Genomic DNA, 19,322 nt, shown 5'->3' on the forward strand with positions numbered 1-19,322 from the left:
TTAACATTAAACAAAAATTAAGGCAATTTACAAGTAAAGCATTAGCTTTACTTAGCACCACTTAGAAAGTGCTGAATGGTTAGTACTTGGAGGTGGATGAGACCAAGGGGCTGAGCTTCCCTCTCTTAACATCTCAAATGTGACAGCAAAATGCCCAGTGCCGGTAATGGAACCATGTAGCACACAGTTATCATTAAATCCACATGCATCCCACTGAAAGGGACTTTTACTTCTCTTGCTCGGCTTTGTGAAGATTTGCAAATTTTTAATGCTGACAAGTTATATAAGCACAGATTCTTCAAAAAGTTTTATTATACTCCTTAGCAAGCAAGCAATTATAACTATATTTTAATTTTTCCTTTTTTTCTGTCCTCTAACATTTGTATTTAGTCTGCCAAAAATTATTATATGAATTCTAAACCAAAAAAAGAAAATTCTTCTAGAATTCTAAACATTATCATCTTTTCTGTTATAGAAGGCAAAAATTTACAATAAGTAAACTATATTAGTAAGACATTACATTTCTATTTTTATTTTCTATGTGTATGGGTGATTTGATTGGATATATGTCTATGCTCTAGATGTGTGCCTGGTGCCAGCAGAGGCCAGAAGAGGGATCAGAACCCCTGAAACTGGAGTTCTAGTTGGCTGGGGGCCACTACATAGGTGCTGGGAATCAAACCCAGGTCCTCTGGTAAAACAGCAAGTGATATTAACTGCTGGGCCATCTTTCCAGCCCCAGAACATTTAATATTTAAAGAACTTTGGCTAAATAGGTCAAGAAAATGATATTCCACAGCATAATTTTCCAAAACACATAGTATAAATACTAATATGAACAGCATTATTCACCTGTTAATACAACTTTACTATTCACTTTTTTTTTTAATTTTTTTTTTTTTTTTAGTGTGTCAAGTGGGATTGGAATTTACCATTTTTTTAGGCCTAATCTAGTATCTAAAATCATCTATTATACAAGTCTTACTAGAAAATAGTATGCATTCTTAAATTCACTGCCCATCCCATCTATTCCTGTCTTGATCTGGTTTAGATGGCCATGCCACATTGCTAGAACTTCTACTCATATATTATTTTGTTTCTTTTTTTTATGTGCATATAAGTGTGTCTGTGTGTGGGATTGTGTCTTGAGTGTGGGATTGTGTCTTGAGTGTAGTGTCCTTGGAGGGCAGAAGGGGATACTGGATCCCATGCAGCTGGAATTACAGGTTGATTTATTATATTTAATTGAGGTAAAATTCACATAACATAAATTTTACTATTTTGAAGTGGAAAATCCAGGGGTAAAAAGTGCACTCACAGTGCAATCCCTCCCTTACCTAGTTCCAAAGTAGTTTTGTCATCCCAAAAGAAAAACACACCATAGTTGTAAGCGACCACTTCCAGCCCCACAGTTCCCTGTAGTTCCAGTGGTACATTCTGTCTAAGTGTATTTATCTACGCTGCTACTTTATATAAATGAATCATACAGTGTGAATCTGTTTGGTTTCTTTCACTTTGCACAGGACACTCACTGGTTCATCCACACTGCAGCATGCACAAATCAACACTTCATTCCTTCTCATGCCTCAGTATGCTGCATTACACACACACACACACACACACACACACACACACACACACACACACACGCCATATTACATCTTGTATATCCATTCTTCCGTTGATGGACACTTGGGATGCTTCTCCATTTTGGCTTCTGTGAATGCTGGAGCTATTAACACTGTTTTAAGGCATTTGCTTGAGTATACTTTCCGTCTGGATACAAATCCAGTTATAGAACTGACTTGTGTGGGATTTCATGCTGGACTCCCTGAGGGCCCACTAACCTCCCCAGCAGTACACCATCATCACTTCCCACCAGTATCATAGAGAACTCTCATTTCCTATGCTCTAGTCACCATTTTCTTTTCTTTCAATACTGGGGCTTGAACCTAGAGCCTGGCATATGCCAGACAAGCATTCTACAACCCAGCCACATTCCCATCACCTAGCCCTTTGTTTTATTATTATTATCACTAATTAATCATTATTGCTATTATCATTAACTAGTGACTGGTTCAAGGCAAGGTCTTCCTAGGTAACCCAGGCTTGCCTTGAACTTTGAAGCCCTGGGAGGCCTAAGACTGTAACCCTCCTGCTTCAGTCTCCCAAATGGCTGGATTACAGGCCTGGGCCTCCAGGCCTGATTTGCTTCTCGGCCTCTCTGAAATCATAGTGGTTGTAAACTCCTTGATTTCTTCTTCGTCAAGGATGAAAGACCACCATGTTTCCATGTGCTTGTGAGCCATTTGTGTATCAACTAGAAAGGTCTATTGACATCCATGGCTTTTTTTTTCTTTCTTGTCATTAGTCTTTCCATCACTGAGTTACATAAGTTCTAACTTTTGATACTAAACACACTATATGATTTTCCAGTATTTTCTCCCATTCTATAGGCTGTCTTTTCACTTTCCTGACAATGTCGTCAATGAATATGGGTTTGTAATGTCGATGAGGTCTGAGTTACTGTTGTTTGTGCTTTAGGAATTCTGTCTAAGTATGCCCTGGCAAGCCCAAGCCTATGGAGGGTTACCTGCAAGTGCTACTTTGAGATGTTTTATAAGCTTAACTCCTGTGTGAATAGTTGATCCATCCTGCATATGCTGTTCATTTTTGCAGCTTTATTCTTTTGCAGTGGTATCTCAGTAACATTTGTCGAAGAGTATTCTTTCCCCAGTCAACAGTCCTGGCATTCCTGTAGTAAGATTTCTGAACTTTCAGTTCTAGTCTGTGGTTATCTACTTAACCTGACTATTTCTCCAAGTGCTCACACGTTTTAGGGTCTAGATTTGAAATCCTACTGAGATCAAAGACTTCCCATCAGCTTGGCTACACACTTTCCAAACAGCCATCATACCTGTAACCCGAGTTACACCTTTTCCAGGTGTGATACTCTGGGCTGACTGATTTTCAGCACCCTCTTCCTAGAGCTGACATGGAGGAAAATGGAAGTTCCTTTGGGTATCACCAATCAATCTCAGGCACTCCAACATACGCTTCTACAGCCCTGCAGTAGAATTTCTAATCTCTTTCTCTTCGGTCGCCATTGCCTGAAGGAGAAAAATAGTAAAAGAAGGAAAGGCAATCCAAAAAAGGCACAAGTTTCTGTTTTCAGGACCACCATAGGCAATAGTCAACAAACTTAGAGCAACAGACCAAGAAGCAGCTTACCACATAAGCATGGACACCCACAACTGGCACTAGCACCTTCACACCGCTCATCCAGCCCACATGAAACAAGCTCTCTTGTATTTAGGTCTGTGTAGTAAACGCTTTACTGCAAGTTGTGCGAGTGTATACACTGCACGCCACTTATGTTCTCCAGGTTTATGAACTGAGGAACTAGTCCATAGCAATGGACTAATGGAAGTGAGGGGTAAAATCCAAACATTTTTAAAAATTGTAAATTAATCTATTCTTCTGTGTGTGCGTGAGCACACACACATGCATCACAGCACACTTGTGGAGGTCTGAGGAAAACTCCGGAGTCTCTTCTGTCCTTGACTCTGGGTTCTAGGTATCAAACCCAAGTCATCATTTTGGCTGCAAGCATTTCAGTCACTGAGCCAGCCAGCCAGCCCCCAGAGATGCTTTTGAAGCTTCCTGGAGACTAATCTTCAGATCACTTTAAGGATGAACAGGCATAGGAATAAATACAAATGATGTGTTCTTAACCTTTACAGAGCGCCACAAAGTACAGAAAATTGTTCTTTTCCCTCTTTCATTCTTATTAATCACCTAGTAGCTAAAATCCCAACCCAGGAAGACCTGTTCTACCAAGTTCATAACTCCCTATTGTTCTCAACACTAAACAGCATTGATGCATTTATTTACAGCTCACAAGAAGTGACATTTACCAGGGAGATCAGTCATCTAAGACGCAGCATCTCTGACTTGAATGTACATGAGGACTGACCATGAGTAGGCTGGAGTGGGCCCAATGGTCTATAAGGACATACAGAGATTGAATCGACAAAACCCGGTCTCAAGGACAGACTGCCAGGACTCCGAACAAAAGAATGTCAACGGTCCAAGGAAATGCTGTGGGCTCCAGGGACACGACTTGGGGCGTGCACACCCTCAAAGGGACTGCTTTCCTCTACATTCTGCCTCAAGAGAGGGCAGCAGAAACCCTGCCAGCAAGGCAACGAGGCAAGATGAGCCAAAGTCTCCCTCCCAGGTCCATCTCCTCAATGTTAGTGAGCCTGCTAGACACACGGGCACCACCGGAGGTGCGGACAACAGAAAGATTGTGAAAACCTCATCTGAGGAGAGTTTGCAAGTTTTAAGGAAATGAAGACTAGAAAGTATTCACACATACCCAGGGGCTTTGACTTCAGGTTAAGAGAAGCTAAAACAATCACATACATTCTAATGAAAGTTCACTGAATCAGATACTTGAATTAAAGTAAATAGCTGAGTGTGTTTGAAACCAGCCCAGTCTATATAAGGAGTTCCAGGCCAGCATGGGCTATGCAGTGAGACCCTGTCTTAAGAGACCAAAAGGAAACAACAAAAACAAGAAGAGAGATTATACTAAAACCAAAAAGTCAATTTAATAAAATGACAGAACTCATACTTCGTGATGTCACCTTTAAAAAGATCTTACTCACTTAAAAACCACTAGCATTTTTATTTACTTAGAAGTAGATCCCTTTACTATCACTTTCTGTTATAAAATGCTCTAGACTTGACATGGCTACATCCCTTTAACTAATGGTATTAATTAAGGTAATAAACATATAGGTGGCTAATGGTTGCTGAGGAGAGAGACTCTTGAGTGGATTGGCTGCCCCTAAGTTAACCACACATCTGTAATCCTGTAAGGAAGCCCAGTTAAACTTGATGACTCAACAAGCTCAACTTGGACAGGGGGACGTCTTTGTTCTGTCATTAGTGCCATATCTGAAGTGAGAGATGTCTGCTCATGTCTCCCAAGGACAAGTCAATGGCACAGTTCTGAACAAAGTGATACACGGAAACTCAAGGCATGGTATTAGATCCTGTCCTCAAAGTCCGTTTAGAACAAGCCAGCCTTCCATCATCTTCAGTCTTAGCAGCCACAACTCGAACTAACAAGTAGCACTGCTATCAAGCCACCATTTATAATTGAATTTAACCACCTGCTCTGGTCCTTGTCAGCAACTCACAAATCTCTATTCCAAAGCAGACTTCTGAATTCCAGGCTTATTTTTACAGTTTTCTGGATATCTCTCTTTAGATGTCTAATCAAAATCTCAAATGGAACCTAAGACTGAAGATGTGGTCTGTCCTCTCCAATCTTGCTTCTTTTGTAACTGCTTAAACAAAAATCCTAAGAATACTTAAATTGTTTTTCTTACCTCACTTCAAAAAACAGAACAAAAACAGCAACCTCAGATAATGGTGATTATACAAACTGTCACCTCCCAACACAGCTTTCTCTAAAAATCAAATACACACACACACACACACACACACACACACACACACACACACACACACCTTTGGTGTGCCTTTGAACGGGACTACAGGACCCCATTGGTACATCCCACACTTTTCTGCCTTAAGATATGATTGCTTGGTCTGATATATGCTCCTACCATGATGAACTTCCATCAGTAGAGGGCCAAGCTAATGAGGCTGCCTGGCCAATCTAGGACTTATAGCTCCAGAACCATGAGGTAAAATAAACCTCTCTTTACTTCATAAGCAGCCTGTGTTGTATGTTTTGTGATAGTGCCACAAAGCTGACCAATATACCTGCATTCCTGTTACACAGTATTATTCAACCTAAATGTCCATCATCAACAGATACTGAATAAAGAAAATGTGGTGCATATACATAATGTAATATTGTGCAGCATTTTAAAGGGGAGTCATAAATTCTACCATTTGGGACATCATAAACAAAGGATTTTATGTGGTGGTTTGAATGAGAAATGTCTCTCTTAGGTTCTGAACACTTGGTCCCCAGTTGATGGTGCTGCATCAGTAAGCTTATGCAGGGAGTGGAACCAGCCAAATGATAGATTTGGAGAATATCTTAAGGTTTCTATTGCTGCGAAGAGACACCATGACCACATGACCAGAGTAACTCTTAATAAAGGAAAACATTTAATTGGGGCTGGCTTAGTTTTATGAGTTTAGCCCATTATCATCATAGTGAGAAGCATGGCAGCATGCAGGCAGACATGGTAGTGGAGAGGGAGCTGAGAGCTCTATCTACATCTTAATCTGCAGGCAACAGGAAATGAACTATCCCACCTCAGGTATAGCTTGAGCATATATGAGACCTCAAAGCTCACCCCTGCAGTGACACACTTCCTCCAACAAGGCCATACCTCCTAATACTGCCACTCCCTATGACCAAACATTCAAACACATAAGTCTATGGGGGCCATACCTATTCAAACAATCAGAATATGTTTGAAAAATAAATAAGACAGGCAGAGAAAGACAAATACTACACAGTCTCACATATATGTGAAGTATAAAAAGGATTAACTCAAAGACATATAAAATAATGTTGCTTATAAGGAGCTGGCGAGTTATGCTGGGAGTTGAGGGGTTGACAGGACGGACAAAATGGTGTTCTGCACAGCTTGGTGACTCGGGCTAAAACCAAACCACATTATAAACCCAACATTTGCTCTGGGATTTGAGGTATTCTCACAATAAAAAAGAAAAATAATAATTATATGCATCCACATACACATTGCCTTAACTTAGTTATTCTACAATGTAAATACATACTAAATCATACTACATACCAGAAATAGCTTCACAAAGTCTAAGAAAGTAATATAGAATTACAAGAACACTATCAATTTTTAATTAAGAGCATGGTCAAGATAGTGCAGCAGGCTAGAAATATGAAAAGTAATTCAAACAATAATGAATATAGTAAAGATTATTGTAAATGTTCAGAAGAAATAACTTCTTCCAATTTTGCAAAAAAACCAAAACAAAACAAAAAAACACTTCCAACTCTCCTGAGACATGTGACTTATGGATGTCATGTTATGCTATCATAACTTTGTCAAAAGATTATAGAAAAACAAACAAAACAAACAAACAAACAAAACCCCAGAGTCCTGTGCTGGGGAGAGGCAGAGCAATTGAGAGCACCAGCTGTTCTTCCAGAGGACGGGTGTTCAATTCTCACCACCCACATGGCAGCTCACAACTGTCTTTAACTCCAGTTCCAGAGGATCCAATGCCCTCTTCTGGCCTCTTCAGGTACTGCACACATGCAGCACACACAGATAGGCACATAAAACACTCATATACATAAAATAAATAAATCTTAAATTCTTAAATAAACTGAATCAGTACTACTCAACAAACATGGGGGGCATTTTCTGGGCATGTCCCCAAGGGCTCTAAGTCATGGAAAGACACTCTGTGCTTATTGCTGCATACTCAACAATAGGCAGGAAATGGGACCAGCTTGGATGGCCATCAACACATGAATGAGTGAAGATAATATGCTATGTTTGTTCAATGGTATTTTATTCAACTGTAAAGAAAAATGAATTTTGCAGGAAAATGGATGGAAATGGAAGTAACTGTGTCAAGCAAAGTAACCTGGACTCAGAAGACAAATACCATGTGTTTTCTCTCAGAGGGAATCGCAGATTTTCATTTTTATGCATAGATGTGAGTGTGGGTAGAGATCAAAGGCCTGAAAGAGTACCAGGAGAAGAGAGAGGTTCTGAGCAGTGGGCAAGAGAGCAACAGAATACACTCACCAGGAAAGCAAACGGAGGGCTCTGAGGGAGGACGGGAGGAGGGCAGGAGGGGAGGGCAGCAGCAGCACAAACAAGGTCCGAAGATGCCACAGTGACCACCGTCACTTTATGTGCTAATGGAGAAGAGTGTCAGGACAGAGGGGAGTAAGGGGAGATGCTCATCTCCCATCGTATATGAGCATGCGATTCTCAAGGAACACATTCTGTAAAAGTGATGGTCCAGGTCCAAATGGTCAGCCCTAATACATGTACATGCAAGCAACACTGAATAAGCTCAGCAGGCTGCAAGAGTGTGTATGTGTGTACACAAAAATAAAGAGTGAGAGGCCTCCTTGAGAAGGAGGAGGATGGCAAGGCAGGAGAGGGAAGGGGAAAAGGGAGGGTCAGATGATGTAATCACAATATTCATAGATGAAATTTTCAAATAAATAAAATGTAAAAAAATTTACTCCATTAAAAAATAGAATCTCTGAAATATCTTTTTAAAAATGTCAAATATGATTTGTTAATTAGACACAATATGCACATATATGTCAAGATAACCTTGAACAGCACAGATACATGCAATTTTTCCAAAAGAAACCTAAGCAAAGCTGATGGCGAGACAGACCAATACTTAATTCATTCCTGATTTTAGCAATCATCTTACAGTTGTGATCAGGAAGTTAATTTTCCTGAAGATTTTACATTTCACTTCTCATCACAAACTTCTCCCAAATATCACCCTCATTAAACTCCTTATATATACATATTTTAAGAGTTATTGAGCTGGGTGGTGGTGGTGCATGCTTTTAATCCCAGCACTCAGGAGGCAGAGCCAGGTGGATCTTTGTGAGTTTGAGGCCAGCCTGGTCTACAGAGCAAGATCCAGGACAGGCACTAAAACTACACAGAGAAATCCTGTTTTTGGGGGAAAAAAGTTATTGAATGCTGTGTATATCCATGAGCAGCTAAATTCATGTATTTAAGAGTTCTATTTACTCATAGGCAGATCACTATAAAAATGGTTTCTAGAGCTTAAGGCACCTTAAGATGGAACCAACACTGAAGAAAGACAGAAAATACATTAGAAAGTGGGGGAATGGTTTTCAGAGCAAAGCCCTAGAGAGATGCAGATACACCAACATATGTTTAATGAGACTTATGTCTTAATAAATAAGACAGTATAAATGACTCTATGTGAAGTATTCGGCTAAGGTGGAAAAACTTAATTGGCATTTTAGGCAAAGAATGCAGTTTGTCATTCGGACCACAAGATGGAGCCATTAACCAGCTGGAATACAAGATAAAACAGGCAATTATTCAAGCTATTTTTTTTTTAAATCCATACAAGGTACTTTCTAAATGTATATATTCCCCACACTACTTTGCAAAAATGGATTTAGAGAAAAGCTTAGACTAGAAAAAAAAAGTTCTAACAACTGAATAATGAAGCCGGAAGCTACTTCTCAGTACCAGACATCACTCCACTGTGACTACTAACAGTAATCAATGCAGTTTTGTAACTGGTAAAGTAACTTACACTTAGCCCTGAGCAGCAGCAGAAATGACTTGTTGGCCTGAGCAGCTCTTTGAAAGTTAGGAAAACAGTATCTATCTGAGTTAAAATGGCAGAGAAACTGGGCTCTGGGTAAACACAGTACAATTGAGTGGCTTTAGCCAAGCCATTTTTCTTAATTCTTGTAATTTCCCCACGAACACAGTATGCCCTGACAAATGCTGCAAAGTGAGTCTACCACGCAGTATTTACTAGATACTGTGATCATTACTGGCACTGACATTACTGTCCAAGTGTAAAGCAATTATGAAACCCTCAAAGACACAGCTGGCAACATAGTTCCAGAAAATACTTATGGCCTCAATGAAAAATAGATATGACACAGTTTGTCAATCACTATAATTAGTTTCCATTTCAGCTCAAAGATCTCACACTCCTCTGACAGGAAAATCAGGATTAGGATTCAGTTGCTTAATCTCATTTCAAAGCCACAGGGCAAACAGTGGGTCTTTCCCCTTTTGCCAAAATACAATTAGTATTGAATTGTATGAACTTCATACACAACTGAGGGAAATTCAGGACACAATTTTTTAAAAAAGAAAGAAAACACCGGGCGGCAGTGATGCATACCTTTAATCACAGCATTCTGTGAGTTCGAGGCCAGCTTGGTCTACAGAGTGAGATCCAGGACAGGCACCAAAACTACACAGAGAAACCCTGTCTCAAACAACAACAACCAAACCAAAAAACAAACAAACAAACAAAAGAAATCTTGGAAGAAAACTGACAGTGAAGTATTTATTACTGCCATATTGTCCATTGTTCTCTGTCCATCTTGTGTATTTCTGTTTTCATTACGTTTTGTTGTTGTTGCTGCTGGTGGTTAGGGAAAGAAATACTCTGATCCCACGTGGGCTTGTGTGGGAGGCAGTCATTCAAATCAGTATAAAGTAAAAAGCAAAGAACTGTCAACCTTGATTTTTGGAACAATGCTGCCATCTGCTGGAAGAACTGAAATATTTTCATTTGTAGTAAACGCTGAGGAGTCAAGTTCCACATTGCAGAGAACTGCATTACCACCTTCCAATTATTTACTAAAAAAAAGAAACTAGACTTTCAGTTCTGGTTGTTCACTTTTTAGGTTCTCCGAAACTGTTCCTATTAATGCTAATCCATTAAATAATACAAGAGAATGGGCCGAGATCTCCAATGCATCTTTATTATACACATAACAGGGAATGATGCAGGTTTTGAATTAGATAATGAATCTAATGGGAAACTGTAAGGCTAAGTGTGCACACAGAAATTTGATGATGTAATACAACTCAATTTAGCAGGTCTTAAAGGCACTTGACCCACACTAAGGGTGGCTACACCATGGATAGGCACTCTTATTTCTGGTAAAAACACTGATTCCCCCAAGGCTAATTTGACTCATTTATTGAATTATATTTTAAGATTGTTTGAGCTAGTTCTCCCATCTATGTGGTTTGTTTTGTTCTGACTTAGAACTATGGGCCAGGAGATAATTTATTTAATATGGTTTTTGTGGCACCCACTCTATACCCCAGCAGACACAGGAAGCTCAGATAAATGTGGAGAAAGCAAAGGATAGCCCTATGTTTAAAATGAGAATATTTCCTAGCTGGTGGTTGTGAAGACAGTAAATATGAAAGAATGGTAACTCTGGTTAAACTAAGCTCGCAAAAATGACAGGGCAAAGACTGGAGGTTATGGGACACTGAGAAATGGAAGGTGTATTTCTAATGTGTGTTCTAATATAAATGTGTAAAATTCAAATGAATAAAACCATTGATTCATGTTTACCTCATTATCTCCCGAAATCCTACTCAATTTATAAATAAAAGAGGCCTTAGCTATGCTAGAAATTGGATCAAAGTTCCATCAATAGATTAACTTCACTTAGATCTGTAACACCGGCCTCTAACAGCCTCCTTTAACTCTAGCTCCAGAGGATCCTATGGCCCCTTTTGGCTTCTGTGGGCACCCATATACTAGTGGCACTCACACACACACACACACAGAGAGAGAGAGAGAGAGAGAGAGAGAGAGAGAGAGAGAGAGAGAGAGAGAGAGAGAGAGAGGAGGAGGGGGAAAGAGAGAGAGAGAGAGAGAACTGTAAAGAAATGAAAATGGGTAGAGAGATAGCTCAGTACTGCTGTTCTGCCAGAGGATTGATGTTCAGCTCCCAGCACCCAAATGGCAGTTCATAACTTCAGCTCCAGAAGACCTGACACCTGCATTTGGCCTCCTCAGACATTGCATGCACATGGTGCACAGACATACAAACAGGCAAAACACCGGAACACATAAAATAAATATAAATAAAATCTAACACCACCAAAACTTAAAATTAAATACATAAAAAAATAAAATCTACTAATGTTAAAAAGTCAGTCAACATATTTCAACATATAATCAACAGAAAGAAGAGAGGAAGAAAGAGAAGCACTGTGTCACACACAAAGGAAACAATGCAAAAGCATATTAAGTGAAAAACCCGTCTAAAAAGGCTCCATACCATATAGTCACAGCTCTACGGTATCTTGAAGGGGTAAAACTACAAAGACAGTAAAACCAAAGATCACTAGAGAGTAAGTGGGAGAAAATGGGGAACATGCCAATGCCAGACACTGGCAATGCAGAGTGGGGGAGGAAAAAAGGCTGTTAGGAGCTTCCAATCAAAAGCAAAGGTACTTGCTTCCAAGGCTGACAACCTGAGTTCGAACCCCCAAGCCCACAAAGTGGAGGGAGAAATAGAGATGGGTAAAAGCTCAAAGGCAAAAGCTAGATGGGATAATTTAAGTAAAGCTGGCTAGCAACAAGCCAAGCTAAGGCCAGGTATTTATAATTAAGAATAAGCCTCCACATATGATTTATTTGGGAGCTGGGTGGCAGGGCCCCTCAAAAGAGCAAAACAACCAACAATAAACAGGTGGATCTCTTTTGAGTTCATGGCCAGGCTGATTTACACAGTGAATTCCAGGCCAGCAAAAACTACATAGGGAGGCTGCTTCAAAGAAAACAAACTAACAAACAAAACAACAAAAAAGTACCCTTCATAATATCAAACAGAATAAACTTCTAAACAAATAAAATACATGCACACTCCCTATCCTGAAAATTGCAAGAGATAAAAGAAATCAAAGAATTAAGTCCAAATTCAACTCAAGTAGACTGTGACATCAAATCTCACTCTCTTAAGAAGACACTATCTAATTTATTTCTCTTGAGTTCCAAAAATGTCTTGTGATGCCAGGTACGCATTTTTTTATTTACATTTTACAGAGCAAGTTGGAGCTACCAAGCTTGTATGGAAATTAAGTGATAAAAAAAGGCTGAAAATCAGCCGTGCCTCTGGGGAAATGAAAACTAAAGCGCATGTAAAACCCATACATGAATGTTTATGGCAATTCTATCCATGAGCACCAAGAGCTGGCAGCAGCCCAAATGGCCTTCAGTGGGTAAATTTACAAACTACAGTATATCCTTGGCATGGACTATTATGCAACAATTTTATATATATATATATATATATATATATATATATATATATATATATATATTTAAAAAAAAACACTGATACATACAATGACTCTCAAAAGCATTATGATGAAGAATAGAAGGTGCCATTTTCAAAAAGGTACATACAGTATGACTCTGTGTAATATCTCAAAAAGACAAAACAATAATTGATATAATAATCTGTTACCAAGGTTACGGACTGAAAGAATAACTTCTGAGGGTTAGCATGTAGGAGATATTGAAGGTAGTAACCTGCTCTGCCTCCTGATTGGGATGAAGTCAGATGAATCTCTGACAGGTCAAAATGTGAACTATGTACCAATTTATAGCATTTGAATCTGAAGAGAAAGTTTGTGCTGTGTGTGAGTGCTGTGTGCATTATACTCACCTGAGTGTGGCAGTATACACATCTGTGCACACACATGTGGAGGCCAGAGCTGAATGGCAGGTCTTTATATTCTCTACCTTATTACCTTGAGACTCTGAGTTGGAAACTTGCCTACTGGCTAGGATGCCTGACCATCCACCACCCATTCCTCAAGAGCTACCTGTCTTTTCCCAAAATGCTGGGGTTGTCAGGTATACACAGAATGTCTGGCTTACACATGGCCATGTCTAGCTTACTCACGGCCATGTCTAGCTTTTTATGTAGGTGCTAGGGATTCAAACTCAGATCCTTATATCTGCTGAACAAATGTAACATAATAGGACATTTCCTTAGTCCTTGAAAACTAACAAAACAATTTATTAGTAGTAAAATGAACATAAAGAAAAAACTGAGCTATCACTATGTACCAACTAATTGGCTAACAAGAAGAGACATGAACCTTCCAGCATTGCTGGTGGGGATATAAGATGATATCATTATTTCATTTGTTTGTTTCTTGAGACTCCGTGTGTCCCTGGCCACCCTAGAACTTGCTCTGTAGACCAGGCTGGCCTCAAACTCAGAGATCTGCTTGTCTCTGCCTCCAGAGTACTGGGATCAAAGGCGTGTGCCACCACATCTAGCTTGGTAACATCACCTTGTCTATTTCCTTCCTTCCTTCCTCCCTCCCTCCCTCCCCTCCCTTCCTTTTTTTTTTTTTTTTTTTCTTTTGAGGTAGTGTTTCTCTGTGTAGCCCTGGCTGTCCTGGAACTGTCTCTGTAGACCAGACTGGCCTCGAACTCACAGAGATCCACCTGCCTCTGCCCCCTGAGTGCTGGGATTAAAGGCATGCACCACCACGGTCACTTTGTTATAAAGTGAAGCATACACCTACTGGTTGGTCCAGCCATTCTCCCTGTAGACCTTTTAAAAAGAGAACTGAAAGCATTATATCTATACAATGCCTTATCTACATGGATGTTAACAATTCATTTGTGACGGCCTTAAACTGGTAATAATCCAAAGATTTCTGAACGGGTGAATGGATAAGCAAACTACATTACATTCCACATACTGGAACATTAGCATAGGGTTACAATTTTGGTACACAGGAGGATGAATTTCAAAATAATGATCCTAAGAACCCAGAAAGAAACCTGAAGAGTTAGTGTATTTTTCACTTATAAAACTTGTAGAAATGCAATCAATTCGTTAAGGAAGAAATCATATCAGTGGTTGTCTAGGTACATGGAGCAGGGGCAGCACATTTAAACGCTCAATGGGTAAAAAAAAAAAAAAAAAAAAAGTCCAAGGTAGTTATAGAAAAGGGCATGCAGGGCAGTGGTGGAGGCGCACGCCTTTAATCCCAGCACTCGGGAGGCAGAGCCAGGCGGATCTTTGTGAGTTCGAGGCCAGCCTGGTCTACAGAGCGAGATCCAGGAAAGGCTCAAAGCTATACAGAGAAACCCTGTCTCGAAAATCCCAAAAAAGAAAAGCAAAGAAAAGGGCTAAGCAGGGTCTGGAGACATGGCTCAGAGGTTAAGAGTGATTGCTGCTCTAACAGAAGACCCAGGTTCATCTCCCACAGGGTGGTTAAACAACCACCCTTAACTCCACTTACAGGAAACGTCCTCCTCTGACCTCCATGGCATGTAGTGTGCACACATAAATGTAGGCAGTACATATAAAATTAAAAAAAAACTTTTTAAAAGCTAAGTAAGACAATTTTATATAAACATTTAACGTAGTTAATAAGTGTGAGAAGTGAATGAAACTGTGTTGGACGGGTCTTCAAGTGTCCCAGTAGTGACATTACTACTATCTGTTTCACTGAGACAAGGTGAGAATAAATGACTTGTCTCTCAGCTACTTCGGTCACAGCTGAGGTTCTGGCCCAACTTCTTTCTTCTCCCATGTGTGAGACTCTATATTGGAGCAATAGAGAAAATAGAGGACATTGTGAAAGCCGCTACGTGGCGTGCTGTCAAAAAACAAAACAGAATGGAACACCTCCTTTTTGTTTGTTTGTTTTGTTTTTCGAGGCAGGATTCCTCTGTGTAGCCTTGGCTGCCCTTGAACTCGCTTTGTACACCAGGCTGACCTCGAACTCAGGGGAACTCCGCCTGCCTCAGCCACCAGGGTCTGGCTAAAATGGAACAGTCCCCAAACAACACGCTCCACTTCTTGAAAACATCTTTAGAGACGGTTTCTGAAATCGACATGCACAGGGTCTTGGGACACAGACTCCTTGGAAAGGAAACGGGAACTGCTAATTAGAAAACATGGGAATCTGGATAGTTCATAGTTACAAGGATGGCCACAAACAGGGCGAGCGCCCCAGCCCCAGCGCCCCTGGGAAAGGTAAACTCTGAAGACAGCCGGGAGCCAAAGTGCAGGCTGGGCACGGGCACACAGCCTTTCCCGATGCTCCCCAAACCCCTCTGGCAGATCTTGGAGAACTCGGTCCAGACTTCGTCGCCCAAGGCAACGACCAAGCAAGCCCTCGGACCCCAGGACAGCGGCCAGGACACCCGAGGCCCGGCCCCAGTCTGCAGTGACAGCCACCTGCCCGGGACGCGCGGCGACCCGCAGCCGCTTCTCGCTCTCACCTCTCCAGTTCTTGTACTGGGCGATGTAGTAGTATTTGTTCCCCAGATGGTCCGTGCCCACGTGCTCCCTCACCTCCTTCGACAGGGAGCCCCACACCGAGCGCAGCAGACCCCGCCACCAGCCCATGTCGCCGCGCAGCTCAAGGTCTCCGGGTTCGCGCCGGCCGGAGGCCCCGCCCACACGAAGCCCCGCCCCCTGCTCTGACTCGCGCCTCCCAGTAAGGCCGCTCTCCGTTGGTCACGTCATAACACGGATTGGCCAATAGGAGACCCCGTTGTTACAACCCCGGTTCAAGTTGTGTCATGGCGGCTCCCAGGCTTCAAGCCGGTGAGTGGAACGGGGATGTTGAGTTTTTTGTACGCTCGGCAGTCGGGTTTGGAGGACCCTCTTCGCTTGCGTAGAGCGCAGTCCACACGGAGGTAAGGCACGCCTTGTCGGTCCCCGTAACGTGCCAAGTGAGAGTCTGGAGCAGGGAGTTAGGGTGACGGGACCATTGGTCGGAGATGAAGAAGTCGGCCCGTGCCAGAAGAGGAAGACAGACCCGCGTGGGCATGGAGAGCAAAGTATGAAGGTGAAACGCAGGTCACAGTTACTGTAGCTTGCCGTCTGCTTGATTAATAAAGCTGAAAGTTAGGAGGGAGTCGAGTTAGGTCACTGTCGCTCCAGGAGAGCTGATGGGCATGCAGGGGAGTAAGGTTGCAAGTGGAATGAATAGGTCTGGAAAATATGGGAGAAGTCGATCTGATGGATGTATGGAGTTTGATTCTCAGGTATAATGTGCCTTGTGGGTTGAATGCTGGTGGCGTACTCAAGATTTTCCCAAGGGGTTGTATGTAGTTTTGCACTGTTTTCGAAATATCCCATAGGATACCGGAACATGACAGCTGGCTTTCACCAAAGCAAAGGAAACGAACTTGAGCGTAAGGTGGGAGGCCGCCTTCAATCTCAGAAGTGCTCGCTCATCATTTTTGTCTAAGTCTAGTCAATCTGAAATGAGTCACTAGATCTGGCTCGCTCAAGATGATCGAATTACCGAAGGTAACCAATACTAGGAATTAAGAGACCACTGGAAGCCGTTTCCAGGCTTCCTTGGTCAATGAGAAACAAACAAAAACAATAGATTATTCTGATAGGTAATCAATTGCTTTCAACAATTAAGTGTTTTATATACTGAAATATAATTATATTGCCTTCGTTTTTACGTTTTGGTGTTCTATATTTAGAATGATACGTTCCAAAACATATAAATTGTTTTAACTAATTGAGTTAACATGCAACCATTTTTAAAGCCACACTTTGATTAATTCTAAACATGATCGGAGTTGTTTGTATCTGCTGCTGATGTAATCTCATCAGTTCGTGCAGAAATGACTAAGTCTTTTTTGACTCACTTCTGCATTCTTTTTTGAGCGTGTGTGCGTGTGTGTGTGTGTGTGTGTGTGTGTGTGTGTGTGTACACGCACACATGCACATACACATGAGTACAGTGCACACAGAAGCCGGAAGGTGGTGTTGGATCTCCTGAAGTTGGAGTTAGAAGCGTTGTGAACTTTCTCATAGGGGTGTTAGGATCTGAGCTCTAGTCCTCTGAGAGAGCAGTACACACTCTTAATCCCTAAGCACACTCTTTTCAGCCCCTTCGAAAGCATTGCCACTAGCAAATTCAAGGGGCTGGAAAAGTGACTCCATGGTTTAAAGTACTTGCTAGGGTTGGGGAATATTATTTTAAAGTGTGTTGCATTTTTTTTCCTACTGCTTTTGTTAATAATTCAAAGATGTGTTTGATTAAATAAAATTAACCTATGAGCAGGAGGCTGCGTCAGCAAGTAGCTGACAGGAAGTGATAGGAAGAAACCATGTGTAGCAAGGGTTTTTTGAGTGGGAGCTGAGAGAAGGACGCTGGTTTGGGGTTTTTTGTTGTTTTGTTTTGTTTTGGAAGACGCCAGCCAAGGGAGAAAGAGGCTATTCAGCCTCTCTGAGGGAGCAGAATTCCACCTAAACCATTGAATTGTGAGTTCTATAGAACTTTGAAAGATTCAGTAACAAATTCCCCTTAGGCTGAGGCCCTAGCAGTGAAGCACTGCTTAAGGGGCAGTAGATAATAAAAAAAAAATAACAACATGCTAGAGTTGCTTTTTTGGAGGTTCTATTCCAGCACCCATACGGTGGCTCAAAACCATCTGTAACTCCAGTTTCAGAGAATCTGACACCCTCTTCTGGCCTTCACTGGCATCAGGCATACATGTGATGCACATATAGATACTCATACATAAAAATAAATAAATCTAAAAATATGTAAAAGAAAAATAACGAGTCCAATAAGTGCTTCACAGCCTTTTTGTCCCCCTTTAATGCTTTCATTTGGTTTATCTGAACATTATTTAGCACTCCATCTTAAATGTATCTGCCATAATTTTGACTCTTGATTATGTAATATATATACATAATGTATATACATATATGCTAGTGGTTGTATAACTTCCTCATTTACTTAGAATTTTACTGCTTCATTTAAAATGTTAAAAACTTTAACCTTTACTTTCTATCCGATATGTTGTTGCCATATGTAATTGTGTTTGCAAACAGTATATACCCCACCAGACAGCATTATAATTATTATTTTTAATCATCAAGCATATTTTAAGGAAAAGAATGGTCTATTCTGTTTATTCACCATTTCTGTTGCTCTTTTCTTAGTGAATATCCCAATTTTCCATATTATTTCATGGCTCTCTATCCAAAGGTGACTTGCTAATGTTTTTTGTTTTGTTTTGTTTTGTTTTTAAGAGTACTTCTGCCTTAATTAGGGTTTCTATTACTGTAAAGAGACATCATGACCACGGCAACTGTTATAAAAGAAAACATTGAATGGGGGCTGGCTTACAGTTCAGAGGTTTAGTCCATTTTCTTCATGGTGACATGCAGGCAGACATGGTACTGGAGATGGAGCTGGGAGTTCTACATCTTGATCCACAGGCATCAGAAGCAACTATGTACAGAGTGTAACTTGAACATATATGAGACCTCGAAGCCCACCCCCACAGTGACACAGTTCCTCCAACAAGGCCACACCTAACAGTGCCATTTCCTATAGCCAAGCATTCACACACATGGTTCTATGGGGCCAGACCTGTTCAAGCCACCATAACGTCTGATGCTGCACAGATTTTAAAGGGGAAATGCTGTCACTGAAATCATTTTTTTTTTTTCTTTTCAGATTGAGTTTGGTTGCTTTAATGCTGTCTTTAGGTGTCAGCAATTTGGCTGTGGTGTATTAGAGTAGGCTCCGGTTTCAAATCCTTTTAGGTCTTCCAGGTACATGCCACTCACTGGTCAGACAGTGACCTAAGTGGCACTTGGTTGAGTCTGCAAAGTCTTTTGCAGGGTATTTGGGATCAGATCCATGCATGTTCCACTAGAGAATGAGTCCTGGAGTTCATAAACTGTTTTATGGTTTGTCCTTCCTGGTGTCCGTCTTTGCTGTGATTGTCCAACTTTCTGGAACTCT

At 41.0% G+C, this 19,322-nt stretch overlaps 2 protein-coding genes across 3 annotated transcripts in view; one reads left to right on the forward strand and one right to left on the reverse strand.

Annotated features, from left to right (window-relative positions):
• Ndufaf2 (NADH:ubiquinone oxidoreductase complex assembly factor 2) overlaps positions 1–15,988 on the reverse strand; it is a 113,605-nt gene extending 97,617 nt beyond the window's left edge. Inside the window, exon 1 of the mRNA XM_036207370.1 lies at positions 15,814–15,988. Coding sequence (XP_036063263.1) covers positions 15,814–15,940 — 127 coding nt within the window. The 5' untranslated portion in view covers positions 15,941–15,988. The remainder of the gene's footprint in view (positions 1–15,813) is intronic.
• Positions 15,989–16,103: 115 nt separating this feature from the next.
• Ercc8 (ERCC excision repair 8, CSA ubiquitin ligase complex subunit) overlaps positions 16,104–19,322 on the forward strand; it is a 40,197-nt gene continuing 36,978 nt past the window's right edge. The window contains exon 1 of one of the 2 annotated variants that reach the window (XM_036207042.1): positions 16,104–16,233. In XM_036207042.1, the coding sequence (XP_036062935.1) occupies positions 16,157–16,233 (77 nt within the window). In that variant the 5' untranslated portion in view covers positions 16,104–16,156. The remainder of the gene's footprint in view (positions 16,234–19,322) is intronic. The other variant, XM_036207043.1, reaches the window with a different exon arrangement.

This window comes from Onychomys torridus, chromosome 15 (assembly GCF_903995425.1).
Source record: "Onychomys torridus chromosome 15, mOncTor1.1, whole genome shotgun sequence".
Classification (NCBI taxonomy): domain Eukaryota; kingdom Metazoa; phylum Chordata; class Mammalia; order Rodentia; family Cricetidae; genus Onychomys; species Onychomys torridus.